This window comes from Girardinichthys multiradiatus, chromosome 1, assembly GCF_021462225.1.
Source record: "Girardinichthys multiradiatus isolate DD_20200921_A chromosome 1, DD_fGirMul_XY1, whole genome shotgun sequence".
Classification (NCBI taxonomy): Eukaryota; Metazoa; Chordata; class Actinopteri; order Cyprinodontiformes; family Goodeidae; genus Girardinichthys; species Girardinichthys multiradiatus.
The window spans coordinates 1,826,293-1,841,035 of NC_061794.1; the positions used below are offsets into that span (position 1 = coordinate 1,826,293).

Genomic DNA, 14,743 nt, shown 5'->3' on the forward strand with positions numbered 1-14,743 from the left:
TCATGAGCTGTATGCCACAATCATCCGTATTAAGACAATAAAAGGCCTGAAATATTTCAGTTAGTGTGCAATGAATCTAAAATATATGAATGTTAAATTTTCATCATGACATTATGGAAAATAATGAACCTTATCACAATATGCTAATATTTTGAGAAGGACCTGTATCATCATTGCAATTTTTCTCATTTCACTTAAACAGCAACTTATTTCGATTTTCTGCTATAAGGTCATTTTATGAAGTAAAAGTATGAATACACTCAGGGTTTGAAGATATATTCATTTACAACATGTCATCATAATCATCTGCTTTTTGGGTCCAGTGTCCATCTTGTCCATCTCTTCTCGTGTGATGTTACATCCTGTGGATCCTGTCTTAAACAGAGAAAGAGCCCTGCTACCAGGTTTAAGCTCAGGCTTATCAGTCCTGTCCACACGTCACAGAAAGCCATTCTAAATTGGGCACAGGTCAGTTGTTTTCTTCACCGGTTTGAGATGTTGGACCATATGGATCAAACCCCTTTGTACCCGGTCATTCCCCTGTTACCCCGTCGGTTGGTTTGGCTCCCGTAACGGTGATATTAGCTTACAGTGGCTCTTATGGATCCAGGATGGTCTCTGCGATTTTCAGAGCTGTCGGTGTGGTCAGGAGAACACAGTATGGCCCTCTCCAGCATGGGGTGCTCCAGTCCTTTCTGTGAAGTGTCTTAATCAGGACCAGGTCCCCAGGCCTCAGGTTGTTCTGTGAAATCGGAGCAGAATTTTCTGGCAGACTACTGGACAACTGTATTTCTTTTGTTTGTAACATTTTATTCATCCATTCAGCTAATGATGTTTCCTGCTGTGCTTTTCCTATGTCATCCATTTCTGATGGCAATGGAAAAGGTCTGCCATGTACTATTTCAAATGGAGTGAGACCAGTTTGATTGGAGTTATTCTTATCCATAATTTAAACAGAGATAGACATTTAGGCCATGGCCTCCCTGTTTCTTCCATTGTTTTCATTAATCTATTTTTTATTGTTCCATTTGTTCGTTCAACCAGCCCAGCAGATTGTGGGTGGTAAGAACAATGGTTTTTTAACTGAAACCCTAATGCTTTAGAGCACAGTTCTATTACATTATTTACAAAATGAGTCCCATTATCTGATCTTATGATTTGTGGGATACAATATGTAGTGAAGAAATGTGTCACTAAACTCTTCGCCACTGTGAGCGCATCACAGTGTTTTGCAGGGTACATCTCAACCCACTTTGAAAATGCATCTATAACCACTAAACAATATTTATTTCCCCCTGACCATGATAACTCTATGAAATCCATGTGTATCGTGTGAAAGGGATGAATTGCTGCTGGGAGCTGGCCTCTTTTGGGTCTCATGTTCCCCTGTGGATTATGTTTGCAGCAAATAATACATGATCTGCAAAGGTTTTTTGCATAGTCAGAAAAATTGATGGTATGGAAATGTAGATTTACTAAGTGTATCATTCCCCCTCTCAACACATGGGAAACCCCGTGTGTCGCATGGGCCGCCGTCTTGTATAAATTCTTTGGTAATATTGGCTTATTTCCCAAATGATAAATGTCATCTTTCTTTATGGCCCCTCTATTCAGCCAAGATTTAACTTCTGCAGCTGATGCAGATTGTTGTGAATCTTTCAGCACATCTGTATCTATAAGAGATCTGACATTTTCAAAGTGAGGGGAAGCCTCGAAGCTATTTTAGCAGAAATATCAGCAAAGGTGTTCCCCTTCGTTTCCCTGGCTTCATTAGATTGATGCGCTTTACATTTACAAAGTGCTATCTTTGCAGGTAGCTGGATAGCTAACAGCAGTCGTTTTAACAGATTAAAATGTGTCAATTCTGTTCCAGCTGATGTTTTAAACCCTCTATTTTCCCATATTTTAGCAAAATGGTGAACAGAACCGAATACATATTGGCTGTCTGTATAAATGGTTAGGATTTTTCCTTCATATAGTTCACACGCTCTGATAACAGCATACAGCTCTGCAGTCTGTGCTGAGCATGTATGGGGCAGGGCCTGTGATTCTATAATTTTAGTTTCAGTGGTTACTGCATAACCAACTCTGTTTTTTCCATATTCATCTTTTGATGCTGATCCATCTACAAAAATTATTTGTGAGTTTTCCAGAGGAGTCTGAGAGATATCTTGCCTAGGTTTTGTATCTTCCTCTGCCTTTGTTTTGCAAGAATGTGGTTTCCCATCTTCTGCTGTTGGAATTAGTGTGCTAGGGTTCAGTGGACCACATCTTTGCAAAGTTATATTTGGTTGTGAGAGTAACAATGAGGTCAACGTAATATGCCTTGCATGAGTCAAGAAAGGAAGTGAAGTTTGTAGCAATACAAGTGGCACTGAATGAGGAACTTTCAGTGTGAGCGGGTGGCACAACACAATTTCAGCTGTCTGCTTCACAGCTTCTGCTGCTGCGATGCAGATCTGCAGACAATTTGGAAATCCAGATGCCACTGAGTACAATTTTTTAGAATAAAATGCTAAAGGTCTTTTTTTGGAGCCAAATGGTTGGGTTTATACAGCTTTCATATAACCCTTACATGCATCTACACAAAGTGTGAAAGGCTGGCTATAATCCGGCAGAGCTACGGTGACTGTTGTTTAAAGCAGATTTTTTAGCTCTGTGAATGCTACTTTTCCTTCCTTAGTCCATATGATTTTGTCTTTTAATGTCATGTCTTTGCCATAGATCATGGATTGCAAGGGTTGTACAATGGCTGCATAGTCTGGTAGCCATTCTCTGCAAAAATTACACAGTCCCAGAAAGGGCATCATTTGTTGTTTAGTTCGTGGTTTTGGGGCTTCTTGTATGGCTGTTTTTCTACTACTTACGAGGGAACGGCCATGCTGTGATAACATATGTCCCAAATAAATCACTTTCAGAACTTTTATGGTAGCTTTCTCACAGTGTTGTTGAGTGTCTGAAGCTATAAGAATATCATCTACATACAACAGGACTTGACTATGTTCAGGCACCTCACAGGTGCTCATAGAGTGTCTTAAGGCTTGTGTATATACAGGTCCTTCTCAAAATATTAGCATATTGTGATAAAGTTCATTATTTTCCATAATGTAATGATGAAAATTTAACATTCATATATTTTAGATTCATTGCACACTAACTGAAATATTTCAGGTCTTTTATTGTCTTAATACGGATGATTTTGGCATACAGCTCATGAAAACCCAAAATTCCTATCTCACAAAATTAACATATCATTAAAAGGGTCTCAAAACGAGCTATGAACCTAATCATCTGAATCAACGAGTTAACTCTAAACACCTCCAAAAGATTCCTGAGGCCTTTAAAACTCCCAGCCTGGTTCATCACTCAAAACCCCAATCATGGGTAAGACTGCCGACCTGACTGCTGTCCAGAAGGCCACTATTGACACCCTGAAGCAAGAGGGTAAGACACAGAAAGAAATTTCTGAACGAATAGGCTGTTCCCAGAGTGCTGTATCAAGGCACCTCTGTGGGAAGGAAAAAGTGTGGCAGAAAACGCTGCACAACGAGAAGAGGTGACCGGACCCTGAGGAAGATTGTGGAGAAGGGCCGATTCCAGACCTTGGGGGACCTGCGGAAGCAGTGGACTGAGTCTGGAGTAGAAACATCCAGAGCCACCGTGCACAGGCGTGTGCAGGAAATGGGCCTCAGGTGCCGCATTCCCCAGGTCAAGCCACTTTTGAACCAGAAACAGTGGCAGAAGCGCCTGACCTGGGCTACAGAGAAGCAGCACTGGACTGTTGCTCTGTGGTCCAAAGTACTTTTTTCGGATGAAAGCAAATTCTGCATGTCATTCGGAAATCAAGGTGCCAGAGTCTGGAGGAAGACTGAGGAGAAGGATATGCCAAAATGCCAGAAGTCCAGTGTGAAGTACCCACAGTCAGTGATGGTCTGGGGTGCCGTGTCAGCTGCTGGTGTTGGTCCACTGTGTTTTATCAAGGGCAGGGTCAATGCAGCTAGCTATCATGAGATTTTGGAGCACTTCATGCTTCCATCTGCTGAAAAGCTTTATGGAGATGAAGATTTCATTTTTCAGCACGACCTGGCACCTGCTCACAGTGCCAAAACCACTGGTAAATGGTTTACTGACCATGGTATCACTGTGCTCAATTGGCCTGCCAACTCTCCTGACGTGAACCCCATAGAGAATCTGTGGGATATTGTGAAGAGAACGTTGAGAGACTCAAGACCCAACACTCTGGATGAGCTAAAGGCCGCTATCGAAGCATCCTGGGCCTCCATAAGACAAAGCAGTGCCACAGGCTGATTGCTTCCATGCCACGCCGCATTGAAGCAGTCATTTCTGCTAAAGGATTCCAGACCAAGTATTGAGTGCATAACTGTACATGATTATTTGAAGGTTGACGTTTTTTGTATTAAAAACACTTTTCTTTTATTGGTCGGATGAAATATGCTAATTTTGTGAGATAGGAATTTTGGGTTTTCATGAGCTGTATGCCACAATCATCCGTATTAAGACAATAAAAGACCTGAAATATTTCAGTTAGTGTGCAATGAATCTAAAATATATGAATGTTAAATTTTCATCATGACATTATGGAAAATAATGAACTTTATCACAATATGCTAATATTTTGAGAAGGACCTGTACATGTGGGCTTTCACTGAAGCCTTGTGGTAGTCTGGTGTAAGTGTATTTTTTCTCTTTAAACTGATAGCCAAATAAATGCTGTGACTCTTCATGCAGTGGTACTGTAAAGAAAGTATTGCTAAGATTTACCACTGAGAAATATTTTTTATCTGGAGTTAATGAATGCAGCAATGTATGTGGATTCGGGACGTCCGAAATCGCATGTCACACTATTTTATTTATCGGTCTAAGATCCTGAACCATCCTCCACTTTCCTGTGCTGGCTTTCTGCACTGGAAAGATAGGTGTGTAGAATCAGGTGCTTCCCTTAATATTCCTGACTTCAACATATCCTGTATTACTGGCTTAATACCCTCTTCAGTTTCTGGCTTTAAGGGGTACTGGCGAACTACTGGCTGTTCTTCAGATATTAATTTAACCTTATATGGTGGAAACCCCTTTATAAGTCCTACATCAGTTGATGATTGGGACCACAGTTCAGGTGGGACAGCAGCTAAGGCAGGGTAGGGTGCCTGTTGCTCTCTTTGCTTTCAGCTAGGCCCTGTATCTGTCATTTTGCCTCATCCAAATGTGTCTTTGGATGAACTTTGACTATCCACCCTAGAGTGAGTTTCCAGATTCCCGTGTTAGGATCTACTTTCCAGTCAGAGCTTGTTAATGCCTCATATCTCACTCTTTCAGCACGCTGTATAAAGTTTTCTAATTCTTCCCACTGACCCCCCACAGGTTTAGTTAATGACAGATGAGGTGTACTGCCTTTAAACTGTTGAAGCTGTCTTCCTGACAGTATGATTGAGGTAGAAGATTTCCCTGTTTTGGGGTCAACATACAGATGCTGTATGGTAACAGTCTGATTATTTTCCCTGTGAAAAACGGTATCATACTGATAATCTGGCCCTGCAGTATTTTTATATCTCATGGTTACATGGAGCTCAGTATCTAGCATGTACTGTGCCTCCTGGGAAGTTTGTTTTTCTCTGGTTCTCCTCAGCAGTTCTCGAGCTGTTGGTGTGGGGCCTTGATCGAGGAACCAGTAATAATGCGGCTGTGATAGTTCATTCAGGACTAGTGCCCCTTCTTCCACTACAGCTTTCATACCTGTTTCTGTTGATACTATATTTATATGCAACTTTTGCATAAGATCTCTTCCCAACAGGTTTACTGGACATTTTTGACTTATCAGAATGGGAGCCTGACAAGTAAGTTTTGTCTCCGGTTCTGTTATTGTTACTGGTGCACTTTAGGTAATGTACCTCTGATGTGCCAGCTGCTGATCTAACATGCACTGCGGTGTTAGAATATTTTACTCCGGGTGGAGGTTTAGTTAGCACAGTTCTACATGCCCCTGTATCACACAAACGGCTATATACTTTGCCATTTATTATTGTTTTTATATGGCAAATCTTGCGTCCTACTTAGTGCTATAAGTTCTAATGCGGCTTGTATATCAACCTCTTCCATTTCATTACTGTTTTTCTCTGCTAGTGGGGGAGGAGGTGGGGGCTGTGGCTGTAATTGTCAATTCTGGGTAAAGTTGGGGTTATACACCCGCTTTTCATTACATTCTCTTGCAAAATGTCCTGGCTCATTGCAGATCCAGCAGTTTTCATCTCTTGCGCCAGGGTTTTGTAAAATTGTCCTACATTCTCTAGCATAATGCCCTATTTTTCCACACCTCAGACACACATTGAAATTTCTGTTCGTGAGCCATTAAGTCTTCGCCTGGGCATATGCTTGGAATTATTTTCTTATCTTTACTCCTAGTTTGCACTCCTGTGTCCCACCAGGAATTAGGAGACCAGGGCTCACTAGAAGAGCTCTGTTCTTCTGTTTTAGAAGGATTACTTAATTTTTCTTGCTTACTTATCGGAGTTGTAGGAACTGCTCCTTCTATCTCTCATCCAATTTGCTGTGCTCTAGCTGCCTGCCCTGCAGCTGTCTGCACGGCAGGGGGCCGAACACCTCGCTGTCTGGATGCGACCACTGTTTCCTGATGTGGGCGCACCAAGACTGCAGCTGCCAGCTTCTCCTGTCGCTTCTCCTCCTTATCTTGCTTCTGAATGTTTCTTCATTTACTTTGTTCCAGCCATTTGTCTGAGAATTTATACTCAACCTTTCTCTTTTCCTTTTTAGTTGGTTTCTTGGTTTTTATTATTTCTAATTTTAAATCCCTTTGCAATTTTAAGATATTGTTAATATTTAGTTTACCCAAGAAACCATGTTTTTTATTCCATCTACGACAGATCATACCTGCTCCTTTTACATAATTCTCCATAAACTTTACATCCCCTTCTAAGTTAATTAGTTTACTTTGTTTCTTCCCTAATGTTTCATTTTAGTTCACAATACTATAAATGTCCCAGATAGAGGTTCACTGGCATGAGATTCAAGGAGAGGACATTAACACGCCCTTCAACTGCGACTAATTCGCAGCGGTGTTAATTTTCTGGGATTAAACCCGACCTTTATCTCCAAGAATCACCAATACGTCTTTCTATTCTGGGCAAAAGAAAACACAAGACCAGCAGAATCCTACTAAGATTCTTCCAAAATGCTTAGTCTTCCAAACACACAAAACAACACTCACACAGTTAGTATTTTAACATATTTATGTCCCTTCAGCAATATGTATGGTCGACCTAGTTTAGTTTATGAGCTCCCTTATTATTTAACACTTAATTTCATTCCTTTCCGGCGGAATGTTACCAACCAAATTATCCAGTTCACTTTACGGCGCCTAGTCGTTTTTAATCTCTTTACGGCGAGATAACTACCTAAATTTATCACTATTTCTTTGCGGCGAAATAAAACCTTTCCAATGCAGTCTCCTTTCGGCGAGACACTACCCAATGACTTGTAAATACTTTTCTTCTTTCATTTATATAGCGCTTACTCTTATCTCATGTACTGTATTTTAAAACTGTCTCACCTCGGAGTTGACTTCTAGGTGACTCTGTCGGACCTCCAGAGTCACCCGGCGCCGAGTAAAACAGTAATCCACCGGCCAGGTGCGAACGTCACACACCGGGACTTTCAGCCACCAGGCCTAGATGCGGCTGTACGGCAGCGCTTAACTCGACGTCAGGCTGCTCCCGGAGATCCGCCAGTCACTGCAAAGAAAGATAAAATCAGTTTAGTTCTTATAATATCCGGCTCCGAAGGACCAAATTAATGATAGGTATTATTTAGTCAACTCAGAGGTAAGGAAACGACAGTCAGTTATACTTGCGGCAAGGGTAGGTCACACTCTGCAGTGCAAAACTACAAAGTGTTGGCACCCATCTCTCTTTATTTATACATGCTTGGTCACACACAGTTCAACAACATTCAGTGTGTGTGTGTGTGTGTGTGTGTGTGTGAGAGTTTAGGTTAAGGTTAGGGTTAGGCATGAACTGGTAATGGTTAGGTTTAGGGTTATTGTCAAGGTTAGGGCCTAGAAAGGGTTGAAAATGACTGAAAATCAATGGAAGTCAATGGGAGTCAACAGATGGTCCTCACTACATATAGCAAAACAAGAGTGCGTGTGTGTGTGTGTGTGGGGGGAGTCAGAAAGGTTAGGGTTCATTTGTCTTGATTATAAACAAATAGAGGAAGTGGGAAGTGGGCACCTGGTGTATAGCCCCCAGATGCTGCTAGAAATAAAAGCATAACTCATTCTTGTGACCATCTCCCTTCCTGCAACACGTAAGGAGGGAAAAGCACTTAGATGAGTGATAACAATACAAAAAGTCATAAAAATCCTAACACTTTCAGACAGCTTCCTCTTGCTTCCACAGTTAATCCTGTTGGATGTGGTTCGTCCTTCTTGGTGGTATGCTGACATTACCCTGGATACCGTGGCTCTTGATACATCACAAAGACTTGCTGTCTTGGTCACAGATGCGCCAGCAAGATGTGCACCAACAATTTGTCCTCTTTTCAAACCTCCCACACTAAATTGACAGGTGTTTCAGTTTCATTGCCCAACCCCAGTAAGGCTTTCACTAAACATTTGGAAAATGACTTGTTGATTCAGACATCCGTCAACATCAATAGAAATTGTATCTGTTAAGTTGTATTCTATTTTTATTTTTTCAGCAGTGTTGTTTTGTTGTGTGAGGATTTGTTTAGCCTAATTTTCTGTCCTCACTAATGGTATTGCTGTGCTCCACTTACATTCTTGTATTTTATTGCTTTTTACCATCATGGCTTGGGGATCACAGATGCAAAATAGCCTTTTGGCTAATTCTGGCATTTTTAACTCATGAATTCTCATGTGTTGTATTAAATTACACTGCCCCCTTTAAATAAATAGTTCAAATACAAAAAATAATTCAAAATTGCAAATGTGTATGTTTTTTGCTTTATTTTGTGTTTTCTTAAAAAACCTGAAGTATAGGTAAGTTTCTAAAATAAAGACTGGTTAAACTGGCTTTATATGGTAATAAGAGGTTTGTTCTTTCACAGAACCAGTAATGGCAAGAGTTCTGTGATCAATGCCATGCTATGTGATAAAGTCCTGCCATCTGGGATTGGACACACAACCAACTGTTTTCTGAGGGTGGAGGGCACAGATGGCAGTGAAGGCTTCCTCCTCACTGAAGGCTCTGAGGACCAAAAAAGCATAATGGTTAGTGAACTGACTGACCATTCCAGTCACTAGTGTCCACTTAATCAGTGTGTGCTAGAATGTTGATTTGTGAATAAAGACTGACCCAGTGATGTTTCTGATTAGACAGTGAACCACCTGGCCCATGCTCTACACCAGGATGTGGACCTGGATGCTGGCAGCCTAGTCTGTGTCATGTGGCCTAAAGCAAAGTGTGCTCTGCTAAGAGATGATTTGGTGCTTTTGGACAGGTTTGATGCAAGCTGACTGTAGCTTTAGCTTGAACTTGGATTCTCAAACTGTGTAGAAGAAAGTATAGAAGAAAAATTGTACTTTATAATTTCTGTTTTAATCATCTCTGTATAAAAGCTGCCAGGCGTCAAAAGCTTGCCTTTTAATACTTTGCTTCTCTCCAGCCCAGGCATTGATGTCACCACTGAATTGGACAGCTGGATTGACAAGTTCTGTCTTGATGCAGATGTGTTTGTTCTGGTGGCAAACTCTGAGTCTACACTCATGCAAACGGTGAGGTACAAAAACTGAATCAAGTACTGCATGACATAAAACTGAATAACCTTGCAAGTAGGCAAATACGTGTTAAATGCAAATTATTCAAATTCCAAATGTGTTCCAATTCAAAATTTTAAAACGTACTGAAATTTTTACTTTCTGCAGGAGAAGTCCTTCTTTCATAAGGTCAATGAGCGTCTCTCCAGTCCTAATATTTTTATTCTCAACAACCGCTGGGATGCCTCTGCCTCAGAACCAGAATATATGGAGGAGGTTAGTCAACTTTATATGATTAAAAAATATGTAGACTTCTAGTTACAGTTGATAGCCATACTAATGTTTTCAAGCTTGACCATTTCTTATCCTGAATATCTAAAAATAATTCCTGAGTTTCGAAGGCTTTTATTGACAGTTACATTAAGCTTATATAAATCTTTATAGTGCTTCATTGTTTCATAAATTATGGCATCCTCTTTCATGCTGCTTATTAACTTGTGGGTTAAATTTTAACTGATTGTGAGCATATGCCATGTCTTATTAATGCTTGGAATTGATTACATTGTTGACTTTTACATGTCTGTCTGCTTTTTTTAAAAAAACATATGATCTTTGTAGACACTTAAACCAGTAAGCAAATCACTTGGAAGGTAGCATATCTAAATTCATATCAAAACTACATTTAAAAAAGGATAAAAGTGTTGACTTGATTATGAGGAATGATATGGAAAGCTGTCTGATTTGTCAGTATGTGATGACAGAATAAAGGGGATTAAAAATTTATATCGTGCCAGGCCTGAAATATTTTTTTGACTGAGAATATATTTCAAACCTAAGATTTATTTGAACAGCAAAATAAATCAAGGGAATCAAAGCATTGGCTAAAGCAATTGGAGAATTGCACTTCCAAACTAGAAAAATATTTCATATCTTCCAATGTTAAGTTATCTAACAGCAAAAGTGCTGCGAAGGCCTATTGTAATTGTTGTAGTGTTTATTTCCCTGTGCTACTAAAGAAGCGCAATTGTGGAGCCCTAAACATATACGAAAACTCAACGAATTATGCATGGATGTCAGTCTTGGTGTAAAATTGCGCATTTTAAGGATTTTGACAAAGTCGCTATAAAAGTAGCTAAACAGCGCCCCCTAAACTGAAGAGATTTGAAATGTGGTACACAGGTAGAAGGCTCAAAACCAACCGAAAAGTCAGTGGGAGGTATGTCCCAATTTGGTCAATTTGGGTCAAAGGGTCATTTTTGACATCGAACTTTGACAAATGTTCCTAGGGATTTTCAGCCATCAACTTAAAATTTGGTCAGTATGCCCGTAAGACGTGGGGGATTAAACTTGATCAAAATCATGAGTTTTTGAACATGTTGAAGGGGCGGGACCAGACCTCAAAATATGACTTCTCACCAAGAAAAACAAAATTCTTATAGCTCCTACATGGAAAGTTGCAAAAACACAAAACCTTCTGGAACTGATCTACGTATGGTCCCGAACAATATTCAATGGTCAAATGCTGACACCATCAAAGCCCCTTCACCTGAGAACAGGAAGTATAATATTTTAATTTGGAAGGTCCATATGTTATCTTTTTCACCTAATCAACATAAAACTGTCCCCATTGATAGATAACAAGACTAAGTTTTTAACACTGAGAGTTTTCGCTGGAGGGTGTGGGCGTGGCAAATTGAGAGGTCACGCCTTGACCATACATTTGTTTTAATTTCCACATATATGATTCGATCCTCAAGAAATTCAAAATGATCGATCTTAGTTCAGCCCCCAAAGATATCCAGTGAAATATGTTGTTGGCGTGGCTTAATTCCTCTACACCACCCCCTAGAAGGTTTAAAGAAATCAGCCCCAAGCGATGCTTTGTTCGAAGACCATGAAATTCGGTTCACAAATGTAACTTGTAACTCCGGACCATAAAAAAAAAAAGTCTCTTGGACCCATTGTCCAAACCCTACAGGAAGTCGGCCATTTTGGATCAAACCCGCATTTTCTCTTGCTTGTGCACGTCATACCTGAGCAAAACCCTCCTACAGCCTTTGACTTAAAGACTTCAAATTGATTCGGTGTACTGTCAGCCCATTGGGGATCAGACGTTATAAAAATCTTTTTGCTACATGAAAGCAGTGGGTGTGGACAAGCCTCAAAATCTGACTTCTTACCATAAAACACAAAATTGGTATAGCTCATACAAGGAAAGTCACACAGACACGAAACCTGGGATTGATCCGCATCGGACCCTGGAAAATGTTCAATGGTTGAATGCTGACATCATCGAAGCCCTGTACCCTGAGAACATGAAGTGTAATATTTCACTTTGGAAGCTCCATATTTGATCCCCTTCACAGAATCAACATGTGACAACATGCAGATTGGAGCAGCAGGCTCGTCGGTAGTGTAGTGGAGGAGATGCAAGACTCCCCCGGTTGCAACATAGTCCAAGGAGCACTAAGCTGCGAGGGTTGCCCAATGCGGCATGCAGCTTTAATTTTTAATTCTATTTTTTTATTTAGTCATTGCAGTTTACTGTCAAGGGTTGTGGTACAACAATGAAGAAGTATTCTAGCCATAGAGGCATTTCTCTATAATTGTCATAAAAAGTTAATAACATGAGTTATTTTTTAACAACAAAAATACATAGAAAACCAGATGTGAAAGGTAGTAGGACTTTTTTCTACATCTGTAGAATCAAGGATTACAATGACATAAAATCCAAATAAAATGAAAGCTGCAAGTAGCATTGGGCGGCCCTCGCAGCCAAGCGCCGCTCGACCTGTGTAGCCACCGCGGGAGCCTGCACTGCCTCCTCCACGCCACCAACGAGCTCGCTGCTCGATTCTACACATCGCCACTAGGCTCCACTGTGAGCAACCTTTCATAGATTCTTTGGTCATGCCAAGTTCTGCCCTTTCGAGAAGCGTTCAAAATTTGGCAAATATCTAACCTTGCAGATGGAAGCTGCACTCACTTGTTTGTGAGTGGGTGGGGCTAAAGTGATGTCATCAATTGATTGTGCCAACATGTTCAGCCTTGATCCACAATGATGTATTCTACATTTGAAGTGGATCTGGTGATGTATGAAAGAGAGAGAGTACTTTAAGTGTGCTAGGGGGTGCTGTTGATCCATATTTCAATGTAATCAAGTAGAGCTGTTTGGGGCATGACAAAGATCAAGCATAATCAGTTTGGAGAAAATCAGACCTTCCTAATGGAAGCAGCAGTCAGTTGTTTGTTTGTGGGTGGGGCTAAAGTGATGTCATTAATTGACTGTGTCAACATGTCCAGCATTGATCCATGATGGTCTACACTAAACGTCAAGTGGATCCGATGGGGCATGAGGGAACTAGAGCCCTTGAAGTGTCGTAGGGGGCGCCGTTGAGCCAAATTCATGTGTAATCTAATAGAACTGTTTAGGGGCTGACAAAGATCAACCATATTCAGTTTGGAGAAAATTGGACCATGCACGTGTAATTTAGAGGCAAACATATGGCCACGGCGTGACATCAGACGTCGCCTCGGCCACACCCTCCAGCCAAACCTGTCAGTACTGGAGACCAAGTTAGACCATCGTGTTATCTGTCATTGGAGACAGTTTCATGTTGATTAAGTGAAGGAGATCAAATATGGCCAACACTAAGTGAAACATTACACTTCCTGTTCTCCAGGGGCGGGGCTTCAATGATGTCAGCAGTTGACCATTGAATATTGTTTGAGTCATCATATGGATAAATCCCAGAAGGTTTCATGTCTTTGTGACTTTCCTTACAAAACTATAAAAATTTTATGTTTCATGGCGAGAAGTCAAATTTTGAGGCTTAGCCGCGCCCACATACTTTGATGTAGCAAAAAGCTTTTGATAACTTTTAATCCCCAATGGCTTAAGACTATAATATAATATAAGTGTTGGAGATTTTTGTTTTCATTTACGTTTACGTGGCCCAGGGGCATGGAGCGGCCAAAGTAAAAGGTGCAAGGGTGCAAGTGTTGGAGATTTTCTAAGTGTTGGAGTGTGTGAGAACTTTTCAGAGTGTCTTTCCGTGGGAATTTTCATATTTTTCTGCACAATATGAATAGTAAGGCTCTCCTCAAGGAGAAGAGCAGAGCCTTTAGATCAAGAAACAATGAGGAGCTTAGAGCTGTGCAGAAGGAACTGGAAAAAAATCAGGGATGGGAAGAAAACATCTAGAAGAAGAAGATTGAGGACCAACTGCAGCAGAACAATATCAGTGGGGTTTGGAAGAGACCAGATTCCAGACTATTGGAGATTCATGCCCTTTTCCCATTAGTCTCTACTCAGCACCGTTCTGTACAGATCTGCTCGCTCTTTAGGTTTTTCTATTTGTAACCAAACTAGCAAAGTAATGAAAACACAAATGGCATCAAACATCACTGTTAGACAATGTCTTCCACACCATTTATGAGACTGCTGCAGGCTAGGTGCCCAAAGTAGCTTTATTGCTGATCCTAACTCTCAGCAGCTATTACCATCACTGCCCCCAACAACCTCAATATGTGTTTACATCACAACTGTTATTTGCACAGTTTTCTTTAAATTTTTTCTAAATATTTACTGTTTTCTCATGCACAATTACAAATGCGCTTTTTGTCTTTTGTATCACCCTACTAAGTTGCAGATTTAATTTAATCTGAGTATGCCATTTTTAATAACTGTACCGTTTCCTTTTCTTGTGTTGTATTTTATTCCTTTACAGTACAGTCTACTTTTACTTTCTGATTTTTCTATATGTATATATTTTTTTACTTTTGTAAGTACCTCTATGCTTCCATTTGTATTTTACTTGGCTGCTGACACACCTCAATTTCTCCACTGTGGGACAATAAAGAATATTTAAAATCTATTCTATTCTAATATGCAGAAAGAAAGCATGCAAATAAAGTAAACTTTTAGAATTGAGAAGCGACGAGCTGGCATAACAGCCAAAATATTAAGAACATGGCTGTTTGACAGATATCCTG

At 40.4% G+C, this 14,743-nt stretch overlaps 1 protein-coding gene across 2 annotated transcripts in view; it reads left to right on the top strand.

Moving 5' to 3' along the window:
• mfn2 (mitofusin 2) overlaps positions 1-14,743 on the top strand; it is a 179,225-nt gene that overhangs the window by 25,478 nt on the left and 139,004 nt on the right. For both annotated transcript variants that reach the window (XM_047367090.1, XM_047367081.1), the window contains 4 exons: positions 9,100-9,262; positions 9,368-9,492; positions 9,658-9,766; positions 9,917-10,024. In XM_047367090.1, the coding sequence (XP_047223046.1) occupies positions 9,100-9,262; positions 9,368-9,492; positions 9,658-9,766; positions 9,917-10,024 (505 nt within the window). The remainder of the gene's footprint in view (positions 1-9,099; positions 9,263-9,367; positions 9,493-9,657; positions 9,767-9,916; positions 10,025-14,743) is intronic.